This window comes from Microcaecilia unicolor, chromosome 1 (genome assembly GCF_901765095.1).
Source record: "Microcaecilia unicolor chromosome 1, aMicUni1.1, whole genome shotgun sequence".
In the NCBI taxonomy this organism is placed as follows: Eukaryota; Metazoa; Chordata; class Amphibia; order Gymnophiona; family Siphonopidae; genus Microcaecilia; species Microcaecilia unicolor.
Window position 1 is genome coordinate 518,446,020 of NC_044031.1, and position 15,345 is coordinate 518,461,364.

A 15,345-nucleotide genomic window follows, 5' to 3' on the forward strand; every position below is an offset into this window, starting at 1 on the left:
TATGGAATCTTGGGAAAAGTGAATATCCTTCCGAGCAGGAGTTATCCTCTTGCATTGAGAAGACAAAGCACTAGGATGATGTTAAACGTTTGGAAAGCCCTTTATATCATTCTTGCCCAAGTATAAGACATTCTTCTTTTGCACTTACAACTATCAACTTGACGAACAGCTAGGGTTAGAAGTTTCCTTAACAGAAGATGCTTTCCTCTTCTCTACTTTGTAAATCACTGTTATGTTGGATGAATAGCAGAATAATCAACAGCAGCAATAAACGAACAATACCCCTTAAGGCCAGCTAGAACTTGGGACTGAGGTTACACTCACAGACCCCTGGGGGACAAAGTCTTAGCTTTACACTTATACAGTGAAAATTTGACCTTTCCTTGAATCCTGCTAAACTAATCAAGACCTATGGGTTACATCCCATAACTAACAAAGCAAAGAATTTGAAGATTCTGATGACATCACATCCTGAAAACTTAAGGAAGGAGAACACCGCTCACAGGGAAACTGAATCAAGAGAAAAAATTAAATAAGTATTTCTACAAGAAAGGGCTTGCAACTCAGAGATCCTTCTAGTTGAGATGGCATCCAGAAAAACACATTTTGATAGTAAGGTTTTCACTGAGGCCTGATGCAGGAGCTCAAATAACAGCTGTCAGGACTAACTGGAGATTCCACTCATGTACCATTGCGGAGTGGCAGAAGAACCAATTTGATGGACCACAGAAAATGGACGATATACTGCAACAAGGAACCACCCACTTTGCTTTGGAAACATGCTATTGCTGCTACTTGAACCTTGAAAGACTTCTGTGCCAACCCTTCATCAAGGCCTCCATGCAGAAAGGTCACAATGGATGGAATAATCGCCAAGGACACGCTTCCTAAGTACAGAATTAGGACTCAAGTACCCTCCCAATCTGGATATAAGCCAAGTCATGAGATAGGAGGCAATGTTCTGTTCGGATTAGAAATTGGTTATTGGACAAAAAACAGAGGGTAGGGTTAACTAGCAACCATGGGATCATCACCCTCAGCCACAGGAATGTCAGCTGCTGCACCCTTATGAGATACACAGTGGTCAGAAATAACTGAAAGATGAAACAGAAAAATGGTCAAAATCCCTGAAAGTATCCAGTCTACATTTCTTTGAAGTCTGCTCCTCAAAGGCACGCTGCAAAGAAACCATATCAGACAGAGGATGCGTCCGTTTCAATGGATATGCTTGGTAAAGGAAAAAGTCTTGGATTTCATATACTTCCTTTCTGTGGTACAATCAAAGCAGTTTACTTATTATATGTAGGTACCTTCTCTGTCCCTAGTGGGCTCACAATCTATGTTTTTGTACTTTGGGCAATGCAGGATTTAGTGACTTGCCCAGAATCACAAGTACCTGCACTGGGAAACCCAGTTCCCCAGGTTTTCAACCCCACTGCAGTAACCATTAGGCTACTCCTAATAAATTCCAGAGAAAAAGGTAGTGGTTGTGTCTCCAGGACAAGGTCAAACATGTTAGAATACGTGGCAAGTTAAGAGAAACAAGATTAATGGCCAAATTAAAGAGCTGTGGTTACAAAGTGGGAGCCACATGAATTGAAGAAGCTCGAGAGGATGATTTCCAACATGGCTGCTGTAGACACACAATCCATGGTCACCATGGCAAAGCCTGCCAAAAGAACATTGTCTTCCTGAGTACTAGCACCCAGTAAAGGTGAGGAAACCAGTAAATCTTTGGTTTCAATCCATCTGACCATACTGTGCACTGTCCAGATGCTGTTCTCCATATTCCACAGAGGGAACACAATTTCACTAACTCTGCAGCCATAAACGAACAGAGCGACTCACCACAGCGTTAATAACAGGTGCCTTTTGTTCCCAGGTACAAAGAACTGAGAAATCTGAAGAGCAATCTTGTTGCAGAAATATGCCCTCAACAAAGTCTCAAAGAAGAGAACTGCTGGCTAAGCCTTAAAAAAACAAATAGAGGCAGACGTTCCATAGGGGGAAGGACCTGGCATCACCAGGTTTATACCCAAAGAGTGCAAGAGGAAGCTTTTGTAACAGAGCTGCACAGCAAGGTTCTACTGCCTGCTAGAGATAGAAACTAACTGGAACCTAATGCACAGCAGCCCGTATAGCAAAATTCTATTGTATTCTATATTCACATGATGGAAGATGGGCACCACCCATAGGTATGAATTGATCCTTCAGTACAGAGAAGTGTTTTTGTGCCTTAACTCATTAGTGCCCAATGTTCCCATAATAAGCCATATGGGAACATTGGGCACTAATGGGTTAATAGGCACCCCCCCCCACACACACAAATCTACATGAGAGGTGAGGGCTCCCAGCTCCCTTCTGACCATGAGTCAAGAACGTGGTCTAAGACTAAAATGACAACAGTTCCTGCTGAAACAGTCTCAGCTATGGCAGAAATACAGAAAAATCTTGGCCCACTGAACTGTAAGCAGGTGCAAATGGAGAAACATCCCCCCGCCCCAAGAAAAGAAGAGTAAGCTGCCTCAGGAAAGCACCTAAAATGGCTCGCCACCAACCCAGATGCAGCTGTGCAGGCTGGCCTTACCTCAACCTGCACACCCACCCCCATAAACCACTATGGAAGCGGGCTTCCTCTGTATTTTTTTTGTTTGACAATGCAGGTCTGAAATAGGAACCATCATCTTTTTTCTTATTACCGTGTTTCCCCGAATATAAGACACTGTCTTATATTAATTTGTCCTCCCTAAAACGCGCTAGGTCTTATTTTGGGGGGGGATGTCTTATTTTTCTGGGATCGTGGTCGCCCCCCACCCGCCCTCCGTCACTCCGGAACTAACCTTAAACTCCTTTCACCTTCGCAACGCAAGTTCCCAGCAGCAAGCAGCAGCAGGGCAGACCTCTCCTTCCTTCCATGCCCCGCCCGACGTACCGTAACGTCAGGCGAGGGCGGGGCACGGAAGGAAGGAGAGATCTGCCCTGCTGCTGCTGGGAACTTGCGTTGCGAAGGTGAAAGGAGTTTAAGGTTAGTTCCGGAGTGACGGAGGGCGGGTGGAGGGGGGCCCGGCGACCTCAGGTGGGGGGGAGACCTCAGGTGGGGGGGGGCGGTCTTGTCCGGCTCTCGGCGGCCCTGCTGCAAAAAAAAAAAGTTTGCTAGGTCTTATTTTCGGGGGGAGGCCTTATATTTACAAATGTAGCAAAATCGCTACTAGGCCTTATTTTCGGAGGATGTCTTTTTTTCAGGGAAACACGGTATTTTTCAGGACAGGAGGGAGAAGGTTCAACAAAAACGGGAGGCAAGAGGGACTTAGCCCTACTTCTAGGCTACTGGGTCCAAAAGTAGCTCAGCCCCAAGAGCCATGACACATGGATCAAGGCTCTGATGTCTCAACCAGGAGTCTAGCCATGGCTACACACTAGATCCTGGAAGGGAATCCGGCAACTAGACCTCAATCAAAAGCCAAGAACCATAGTGCACGGGCCAGGGAACTCTGGCCTACCAGAAAAAAAATAATGAAATATCCCGATGCACTAATCCACCTGCATCATCTGCTGGAGGCAGAGAAATACTAGTAGGTTAGATAATATAAAGATAGCATAATAAACACTCTAGCAGTTGCTCCTTACTATCTCTCTGCTGCCATGCTTTGTAGTGCTTGGACCATCTGTCTGAATGGGGAAGAGAAGGGGGAGAACTCAGCAGTTACCTTTGGCGCCAACTTCAACAGGACTATGAAGTAGGCCATGTTTAACAGCTTGCTCAGTATTGGTATGCACTTCAGCTCTGCTGGAGGATTCGTCAGCCAGCAGAAATGTAATAGTCGTCTCTCTTAGTCCTGCTTCCAGGTCGGCACCACCATAACCCAGAAGTAATATCTTGACCGGGCAGAGAATGGATCAGTTAGGGAATATTTTAACTCCTTTACCACTCCCAGAGCGTCTCCCAGTTGCAATTTCCTTCCCCAAAGTGAACTATAATCTAACTGAAGAACTGTTACATGAACAACAATCTGAGTACTTCAATTCAAGTGCAGGACAGTGCTCCTATGGGTGCAGTGGTTGTGATGCAGGAGCCAACTGTAGTGAGTTTGGACTCACTGTGGGATCACATGCAATTTTTTAAAATTCTTTATTACTTAAGTTGACCTCTAAGTTTGTGAGTGATCGGTAGTAACTGGGACCATGAAAATCTAAGCTCAAACTTTAGGCCAACATGCTAATAAAGTGCCATCTTTAGAAACAAAGGTCTCGAAGTTGAAAGAAATTTGTGTAGCAATGGTTACAGAAAAATTTTACATCTAGTAAGATGGAATATCTTGGAAAACCAGCAAAGAACAACACTTAGTGGCTCCTAATGATATGGTCGAAAAATCTGTGAAGTTCTTAAAATTTTATTTATTTGCTGCACTTGTATCCCACATTTTCCCACCCATTTGCAGGCTCAATGTGGCTTACAAAATGTTATAACAACATTCACATTAATAGAATAAGAATTTCAGAATGCCTGTTGTACCCTACTATAAGTGGTAAAGTCTCATTACATAACTTTACCAGGCCATGTGTATGTTGCCAGGTTTCAGGGTGTGTCTATATCTGGGCTGAATTTGACAATTTCTGAAATCATCCTTAGAGACTGAAAATGCAGAGAACAACTTTAGCAGTGATTTTTGCTTTGGAACCAGACAGAAATGCAGTAGTAAGGATATATTTCCTTTATATGGATCAATTGCTTTGGGGAATCTAAGATTAGAATATTTCCCGATTTATCTAAAAGCACCCAGAGGCAATGCCAAGAATTCTAAGCACTGTGCTCTAGGGCACAGGCTCTTGGGATTATTTTTCTTGTATTTGTTAGATTGTTTTCAAGGGTAAATTTTATGTTTTATGATCCCAAACAATAATTGGGAGTCCTTTACAAAGATGTTAGCATTTTTAACGTGCGCCAACTAGAGATGCCCATAGGAATATAGGGGCATCTCTAACATTTAGCACAGGCCTTGTGTTTGGGGGGGGGGGGGGGGGGGGGCAGACTTAGGTTTGACAGATATGGGAGAAAATTCCGGACCTGTCAAACCTCTTCTGCTGGTCTCTTCCATTCCTCCCTTGTTCGGCAAACCCTAACACCACCTCCAAGATGTGTAGGATTTAGCGTGCTGCCCAATGATCATAAGGGAGGCATGTGGGAGACCCTCGTTTGTATGCATTTTTACATGTAATTAGTGGTAAAATCCAGCATGCTCGTTGTTTCACGCGCTCGCAGGCTCTGATCCTGGGGCACAGGCAAATGCGGGTGCTAGTCCAGGGCTAATGGCCTCTAGCACCCGCATTTGCTTCCGATCATCTGCCTCTTAGTGCTTTGAAAATATGCTTCTTAGCAGTGCGGTAGTGAGGGCTAAAGGCACCCGGGGCGGGTCGCCGCTGCACACCCCTCCCCGGGTGCAGCATGGCGTGAACCCCCCCCCCCCCCGGACCGCATTCTTACCTGCGGGAGGGCCGATCCGCCCCGAGTGCACGTCACTCGGAGCTGCGTCGGCCCCGCTGGTTCCCTGCTCTCTCTGCCCCGGAACAGGAAGTAACCTGTTCCGGGGCAGAGAGAGCAGGGAACCAGCGGGGTTGGCACCCCCCAAGCGCGTGTACCCGGGGCAGACCGCCCCTCCCTTCCTACGCCACTGCTTCTTAGTAACTTCATGAAGTGGTAAACCAATACATGTGTACCAATTCCTCTCATAATTTTATAAACTGCTTTCATATCTTCCCTCGGTCATCTCTCCTCTAAGCTGAAGAGCCCTAACCTTTTAGCCTTTCCTCACAGGGAAGCTGTTTCATTCTGTTTATCATTTGGCCTACCTTCTCTGAACCTTTTGTAGTTTTGATACATGTATTTTGAGATCCAATTACCAAAACTCCACACAATACTCTAAATGTTATCACACCATGAGGTGATGCAGAGGCATTATAATATTCTCTGATTTTCCATTCCTTTCCTAATTTCTACATTCTCTGATTTTTGCCCACTACCACATATGGAGCTGAGAATTTCATTATATTGTCCATGATGTCAACCAGATTCTTTTCTTGGATACCAATTCCTAGTATCAGCTATAGAATGGATTATTTTTCCCTATGTGCATCCCCTTTACTTCGCCACATTAAATTTCATCTGTTTAGTCTCAGTCTTGCACATTCCCCCTGCAATTTCGCAATTTCTTCTTGGGGTTTAATAGTGGTGTCAATCAGCAAATTTGATCGCCTCACTTCTCCTAGTTCAAATCCTTTTCTGAATGCTAACCTTAAGGAACAAATATACAAGTTTGTTTTTCAAGCTTATATAGCACCTGATAGAGCATTAAAGATGGGTATAACTTCTGATAATGCTTGTACAGTGTGTGGAGAGCAGGGGGCCCACACTGGACATTAATTTTGGTCCTGCGGGTATATTCAACAATTTTTGGAGAGGGCACATCAGTACACCATTGCAGTTTTGCACAAAAATTCCATTTAATGCTCAACGTTTTCTATTCCATGACTGTTCAACCATGGCAACTGAGAAGCAATTATTTTATCATCTGTTTCTATTAGCTAGAAAATATATTCTTTTACAATTGATTCTTCCCCGACAATGATGCAGTGGATGAATTTAGTCTACGCTATGATGGCACTTGACATAGAATAGGATGGAAAAACGCTAAACATTTGAGTACCTTTCCAAAAAAATGCGGGAACCAATTTGGTTTTAATAAAATAAAAAAAAAATAAAGTTAGCCATAAAGTGGTCCAACCATGGAGTGGGCAACCAATTACAGTCTACAATCAAAGGAAAATTAAAAGAGTGAAACAAGTGCAAAAAAAAAAAAAAAACACCAATCTCTGTACAGATCCCTAGGGTACTCCTATTTACCACGGTCCATTGAATAAACTGACCCTTTAACCCTATTCTCTGTTCCCCATCTCAAACATTTCCAAGTCCACAACAGGATATTGCCTATCCTATCCCATGACTGTTTAAAGTTTTCTCAGGGACTTTACGGAATGCCTTCTAATAATTCAGATATGCTACATCAACTGTTTCACCTTTATCCACATATGAACTCCTTCAAAGAATCTAGCAGACTGGTGAGGCAAAACTTCATTTGGCTAAATCCCTTTTGGTCTGTCCCATTAAACCATGTCTAACTAAATGTTCAGTAATGTTGCTCTTTAGGATAGTTTTTACCTTCTGCCTGGCACTGACATCAGGCTCACTAGTCTAGTTCCATAGATCACTCCTGGAGTCCTTTTTAAAAACAGGCGTTACATTGGTCATGTCCCAATCTTCAGGTACCGTAGACTATTCTAATGATAGGTTACAATAGGCCAACAATTTCATCTTTGAGTTGTTTCAGAACTCTAGGCTCAATATTATCCAGTTCAGGTAATTTGCTATTCTTTGGTTTGTCAATTTGTCCTATTACATCTTCCAGGCACATTACATTTTGTTTCTGTTCCTCCAAATCATTGTGACTAAGGTCTATTTTCACCAAGGGTACTCACTAAATACCAAAGCAAAAACTTAAAATCTTTCAGTTATGGCCTTGTCCTCCATAAACACCCATTTATGCACTCTCTACCTCACAATGCTTTAAATTTCCTGTTTGTACCCTTCGAAAACAGTTCACTGAACCATGTGCTGCAGAGCAACTGTGGAGCATTCCCTATGTTCTAGTTTAAAAAGCTACTCTCTCTCTCCTTTTCAAATGTTAGTATTAACATCTGTATTCAATTCTATTTAATGCAAAACCCATCTTTTCAGCATAGAAACTGTGCAACATTTTGGGAAGGGGGAGCCTAACAAATTTAAGGTCCTCTTCCACATCCATGCACTGAGATTACCAGAGTTCCGTCTTTCTTTGGGGTCCTGCTTATGGAACAAGGAGCATTTCCAAGAATGCTACCTTAGATTTCAACTTTCTATCTAGAAGCCTAATATTGCTTTTAGAGCCCCCTCCCCCCCCCACTTCGTATGTAGCTGACATCCCCCATGTACTACAATAGCCAAACACAGTCTGGATTCCTATTTAGTTGATGCGTGAAGCCCACCACCTTCACACTAGTCCAACAAGTTACCAAGCAATCCTCACATTCCCAGACACCCAGATAAACATTCCTAATTCCAATCACCAAGTACAAGAGCTGTCTAAAGCCATCCTCCTGGGCACATGACCTTGGTGAAAGGAGATACTGCATTCCCTGGAAGGCAGGTCCTAGCCACAGGATTACTTCCTGTCATATCAAGGTGATGATTTTCTTTGCTCCTCCAAATCAGCACAGGGGCTCACAGATGGAGTTGGGACCTTATTACTGTGTTCCTCTAAGTCTCCTCTATAAACCTGTTATTCTAGCCTCTAGGAATCAGATTAATTCTCAGAGTCACAAGCTGTTTGCACAGAGTGCAGACATACAACCTCTCAACAATTATCATACACATGGCACTCTGTGCAAAATACTGGATAGCCCCCATGTTGCTGTCTGCATTCTAAGTTATTATGTTGTTTGAAGTTGCTAACGGAGTAGGGGGCTGTTGAACTAATGCAGGGGTTCTCAACTCAGTCCTTGGGACACCCCTAGACAGTCAGGTTTTCAGAATACCCACAATTAATATACATGAGATAGACCTGCATGCCCTACCTCCATGGTATGGAAATTTATCTCATGCATATTCATTGTGGGTATCCTAAAACCTGACTGACTAGGTATTGTCCTGAGGACTGGGTTGAGAACCCCTGAACTAACGTAAAGGCCTTCAAACTTAGATGTATTTTACGTTATACAACAACTTGTATAACATAAAATACATCTAATAAGAACTTAGAAGGGCTATTAAATGGACTTGGAAAAATTCCGCATTTTTAGGTATAACTTGTCTGGAATGTTTTTACGTTTAGGGAGCGTGCCAGGTGCCCTTGACCTGGATTGGCCACTGTCGGTGACAGGATGCTGGGCTAGATGGACCTTTGGTCTTTCCCAGTATGGCACTACTTATGTACTTATGTACTTATGACTACAATTATTCTATTTATTAGGTCAGGCTTACTCCCTTATCTAAATCCTTAACTTATGTTCTGACTGGGAGTAGTCCAGAAATCAAAGATGTGCATGTGGTAGGTGGGAGTTAAACACAGAAGGATTTATAAATTCTAAAAGCTATTAAGTATACTAACACCAATGGATTTGTCTCGTAATCTTACTACCCACACAGATTTAAGTCTCAGTTTCCCAAACAGCAATACTCAAGCTTCGTGTTTATACAGCTTCTGCTTTCAGTAGTCCCATAGAGTTTCCTACTTTAAGAGACCCAAAATTCATCTTTCCTGTCAAGACTAGCACTGTTTAGGAAAGACTAGGCAGTTGTTTCTTAGCTCTGGTCTAAGACTTCTTAGCATTATCGTGGAAATTATTCTGATTACAGTTATTCTTGTAGAGCATTTGAAACATTCTAGTGCAACATGCTTTTCCCTACTTGTTTTCACAATTATAAAAATATATACATATATTTTATTCATTTTATTAAATATTTTTATTTATAAATGTTTTCACTAGAGAATAATGAACATACTTACGGACTCTAAGTAATGAATTTATGAAATGCACGTGCACACACACACTGTAAATACATACCTAGAAGCAGCTATCTCCACTTTTGTTCGTGCCACAGCAGCTGCCCTTTGGGCACCTTCTATTGCTCTATCCACTTTTTCTTTAGTTTTTGTGTTTTTTATAGGTATAAGTTGTTTCCTTATTCCACGGACCAAAACATTATTTTTATACTTTCCTTCTTCCTTTGTGCCATCTGGAAACATGGTACAGCCATATCCATGCCTCTTATTATTTAACCATTCTCCTTCATATTTCATACCATTTGAGCGCTCACTTACACCAAAACCACTGCGTTTATCATTCTTCCATTCTCCCATGTATGTTTCTGTTGTGGTGGCATCAACATGGTCCTCCATTGGGCAATAATCAAAATCACCATCACCAAAGCTAATTGTGGAGTTGGCATCGCTAGAACTAATTCTGCTCATTGCTGCATCACTCCGAACAGAGCTGCGTTTGCTAGATATTGATGTTTTAGATTCAGATTTCTTTAATTTTATACTGCCGAGAAGGGATCCTCTTCTGAACAGGCCCTTTTTCTTACTAGCCACTACTTCAGAGTCACTGTGAAAATTCAGCACAAATCCACCTCTTGTCCCTGCTGGACTTTCTGTGGTAATGTCATGCAAGACAGTCCCATTGCTTTGCTCACTGCGAAGGGAGGACAGAGATGTTCGGAGGGGAGAACGAATCACTGTAGCCATGCCGTAGGGCACACTCTGACGTACACCATATCCATGCCGCATCCCTCCCATCCATTGTCCTTGGTACGTACCTTCAGAAAAAAAAACAAAGAAAGCACAGTGTAAACCCTTGCTTAAACAGGAGCCCACCAGTTTCACTCATACCCACATTTATAAAGCCCATAAAATACTTCCATTGCAAATGTTATTGCATTTGATGAAGAAAATTAGAATTACCAGTGCACCAATCCATAAAATGGGATCATAAATCTTAACATTATTCACTAAATAGTATAAAAATCAGTGTGCATTCTGGTACATTTTAAGTTTTAAATTTGTGCTTTGGCAGAAAATGTTTTGAACCCAGATTTAAGGGTGTCCTCTAAGCAAGCTGGTTGTAAATGATCACGTTGAAGTTAAATAAATATTTTGGTTATATAACAAAATTCTGCTGTAATAGATATGAAAACCCAGAGCCAATAAAAAGCCAAAACAATTAAACTAATAAGTCATGGAGGTGACAGCAGGTAAATTGCATGATGTGGCACTCAACTACTAGAGAACCCCCCCCCCCCCCCCCACCTCACCCCAATCAAAGCAAGCATAAGCATTACTAACAAAGAAAAAAACCCATTTATATTATGCATTTATGTTGGAAAAAAATTCAAGTTTGGTGTATCTGATGAACCTTATTTACATGTTTTATCACAAAATAAACAGTCATATGCATTGTTCTGGATCTTGCTGTCTGTGTATAACTGATTACATTGTCTATATGTATAATGAACTGCCTGGAGACTGTAGCCTGTGGGTGATTAGCCTTTCTGAGTACCTGAGTTCTATTCCCAGTACCTCATTGTTTTTTTGGCTGCCCTGTACATGCTGGGAGGAACAGATTCCCTCTCTGCCTAATGCCTGTATGGTTCTCATGAATACTACTACTACTTACTACTTATTTCTAAAGCGCTACTAGACATACGCAGCGCTGTACACTTGAACATGAAGAGACAGTCCCTGCTCGACAGAGCTTACAATCTAAAGAAAGCAGCTGTTACTGCGCCAGCATGTTGAGGGACCTGAACCTCTCCATGCTAAGGAAGTAATCCTACTGCTCGATTTCCGAAGTCTTAGAAATTCATGGTGACTTTTTACCTTTAAGTATTTACCCATTACCAGCAGCGTGTAGCAGTCCTCTGCCCAGCCTCCACTGTCTGTATCAGAAGGGCTGGTCACAGAACGGACAAAGTGTAATGACAGAACCCTCATTCCATTGCATCTCACTGTAAATGTATATCTTTCTTTTATTTGTGATCAACCGTATTAAAGAAAGCAAATAGATTACAAGTTTGGAGTCCGTTTTAGGTAGTGGAATCCTAGCTTTAAGCTGAATGAATATACAGTGAAAGGAGACAAACTATAGAGTTCATTATATGCATAATTAAATTTTCTCTTTTACCTCATTAGTGGGAACATTTTCAAAAGAACCACAGTTACATATAACAAAGCAATGCAGATTGAATCACAAAATCCTAACTTCAAAGGACATATTAACAGAAATAATTTGAAGGGCTGCATATCCAAATATCAATACAAAAAAAACAATATTAATTCTGTAAACAAAACAGGTTAATAAACAGAACAACAGCAAGACTACAACACAAAGGAATCCTTTTACTCAGGCATGCAGCCCATAAGAATACAATGGGCTATGCAGCATTTAGTGCACACTAATCATTAGCACACCTTAGTAAAAGGACCCCTATGTAGGCTAAAGTAATACCATTTTATTGGACCAACTAAATACATTTTGAGGGAGAAATTATACTAGACACCTCCATTTAGGTGCCCCAAGGTCGTGTGAGATGCTGATTCTGTAACAGAACCTAGGTGTCTAGGTTCCATAGGCGTCACTATGGGGTGACAAGTGCTACCCCCAAAAATTGCCTTGTCACCCCAAACCAAATCAGGGCTACTTCCCTCTGCAAGTCTGGCATCACCTAATCTACCTTCCTCCTCCCATGAGTTCCGGTTTTTCTCTCCTTAGCTGCAAACTTACAAACTTGTGGCTGTTGCCAGCAGTGATTGCATCTGGCCTTCCTCTGGCCAGCCCTGGGGTCCTTCCCTCAGACACAGTTTCCTTTTGCCACAGAGGCGGGGCAGAGGGAAAGCATTAGGGGTAAGTAAAGGAAAGCCTGATAAAATCGCTGCCGGCAACAGCTACATGTTAGTAAACTTGTGGTTGAGGGGAAAGAAACTGGAAGGAGGAGTGAGGAATAAGCAAGCAGGGAGATTAGACACCCAGGAGGGAACAGGGATGAGAAGGAGGGGAGACATGCTGCACAGGATGGAAAGGGAGAGGGAAAGATTGGAAGACCAGCGTGGGGGAGATGCTGCACATGAAGGGAAGAGAAGTGGAAACGCTGCATATGAATGGAGGGGAAAGGAGATGGGAAAACTAGAGAGATGAGAAGGAGGCAAAAAAAAAAAAAAAAAAAAAAAAAAAAAAGAGGCAGAAAAGTTGAACGTGAATAATCAATGCTAAACCTAGACAACGGTCAGGAAGTGAAGGAGGGAGGTGAGAAAAATGGACAAAATGCCCTGGAAACAAAGTCCAGAGAGAAGCAGAACCAGAGACTGGGCACAAGATAATTATAATAATAAATTCACCACATAACAAAGGTAGGAAAATTGATTTTATTTTCAGTTTAAATGATTGAATTACGTCATTGTTGAGAGTTTTCATATGTCGGCTTTATTTTGCACTGTGTAGGAGGACATGCATTTTCTTTCTATTTCTGGACAACATGGCAAGTCTTGTAGCTCTGGTTTCAGTTTTTGTCTACATTTCAGTTTTTGGCTTTGTGTTTTTTGTGGGCCCCTATTTTGTATCAGGTTAGAGTCGTGTTCTGCATCTGTGACTAAGGTGAAGGCTTCTGCTAGCATGTAGTATCTGCAGACTAAAATGTAGCTTGTTTTAGTTTCTTAGTAGCAGGTACATTGCTGCTCTAGGGCCCAGTGTAATTTTTATAGAACTGCCTTTTCATAGGTGGGTTAGGGCTATTATGGTTTGGTAAGTTTCCTATATAGGTTTTTGAGTGTCTTTTTGCAGGGTTTTGTATTATTTTGCAAGTGTCTGGCCTGTGTGAAAATTAAAAATGTACAAGACTAGTTGTCTCCACATCTGGTAGAGTCACAATTCAAATAAAAAAAACATCTGCTTTAAACAATGCCTAGCAGTGGAAAGACATCCTAAGGTGATAATCACAATTTGAATATTTTTTTTGTGTGTGTGGTGAGTTGTAAAGGGGAAAGCTTCGTTGTTTGGGAATATGGAGTTTGTAGTACAGGACAGGATCTTCCGGGTATTGAGGTTCTGACTAATTCTGTAGAGAATCCAAACTCCACTCCCACAAAGAAGAATTTGTTGAATGATGCTATCAATTATGACGATTTTGCTGGATAGCTGAAACTGGCTGGGGGGGGGGGGTTCTTTAAATACACAGAAGAGTGTGGTGTTTTATTGCTAATTTTAAGTGTGGGGGAAAAGGAGGTTATGATGTGTAGAAATGTTGCTTTGACTTCCCCCTTCCCCCCACATAGCTAGCTGGCCTCCCTGTTGCCACCCCAAATATTTCTGTCTAGATACGCCACTGCAAGGTCCCATTATAGAATACTAGCATAACCCAAACATTGAGCTGGGACATGTGTAGCTTACAGTATTCTATAACTTATATACCTAAATGGGAGAACTGCCTAAGCCCCACCCATGATCCTCCCCTGCCTACACCTCCTTTGCCAATACACACTATGGGGCTTAAGTTCGAAAGAGAACATCTAAAATGTGGCATAAAGCAGCATTTGGACGTTTTTCCTCACAAAACTTCCAAAAATCAGTATTTTCGAAACCTATTTTTCAGACTTTTTCAATGCTGTTCTTCTGCAGTGCATCCAAATCTCAAGGGAGCATGTCGGGGTCGTGTTAAGGGCGGGATTTGGGTGTTACTAAGACTTGCATGTTTTTCAGCATAATGGAACAAAACCGTCCAGGACTAAAACTAAGACATTTTGAGCTAGACCTGTTTTTAGAACTAATAAGACACAAAAATGTGCCCTAAATGACCAGATGACCACTAGAGGGAATAAAGGGTGACCCCCAAAATCCCCAGTTGTTAATAACACCCATCCCACCCCCAAAAAATGTGAATAAAAATGACTTACCAGCCTCTATGACAGCCTCAGATGTTAAAGTAAGGTCTATTAGAGCAGCATGCAGGACCCTGGAGTAGTGCAGGTCCCTATCTCCCTCTACCTGTCACACTTGTGGAGGAAACTGTAACCAGTCACCAAAACCCTACTGCACCCACATATAGGTGCCCCCTTAACCCATAAGGGCTACTGTACTGGTGTGCAATGGGGGGGGGTAGTGGTTTTTGGAGGGCTCAGGGGACAAGGGGGGAGCAAAGGTGAGATGTGTACCTGGAAGCATTTTTATGAAGTGCACAGAAGTGCCCTCTAGGGTGTCCCCTGCTCTCCTGGGATCTCTGGGGGGGGGGGGGGGGGGGGACCAGTCTACTAAAAATGATGGCTCCTCCTACATCCCACTGGCATGAATCTCTATATTTTGCACTTTTTTTTTCTCAAAAATGGACCATAAAACAAAACATCCAAAGCACAAAGCCTTGTTCAAAACAGTATTTTCAGGGGGGGGGGGGGGGGATTTTCTTTTTTCCAAAATGCCCTTTCCTATTTGGATTTTTTTGTGCAAAACAACCAAAGTCAGACTTAGACATCATATCGAAAATGCCCCTCCACATAAATTAAATGGGTATTTGCAGACTAGTACTTAGGCTCACTGCTGGAACTTATACAGATATGTGCACATATATGCAAGCAAATGCTAGTAAAAGCAGTTACCTTAGCAGGGTTTTAAAAAAAGTTTGGATAATTTCCTAAAAAGAAAAGTCTATAAGCCATTATTAAGATGGACTTGGGAAAATCCACTGTTTATTTCTAGGAAAAGCAACATAAA

The 15,345-nt window shown here is 42.1% G+C and overlaps 1 protein-coding gene across 2 annotated transcripts in view; it reads right to left on the reverse strand.

Annotated features, from left to right (window-relative positions):
- Positions 1-15,345, reverse strand: part of JPH1 (junctophilin 1) — a 284,417-nt gene that overhangs the window by 189,282 nt on the left and 79,790 nt on the right. Inside the window, exon 2 of one of the 2 annotated variants that reach the window (XM_030215656.1) lies at positions 9,655-10,408. In XM_030215656.1, coding sequence (XP_030071516.1) covers positions 9,655-10,408 — 754 coding nt within the window. Of the gene's footprint in view, positions 1-9,654; positions 10,409-15,345 lie in introns of those variants that run through there. The other variant, XR_003943505.1, reaches the window with a different exon arrangement.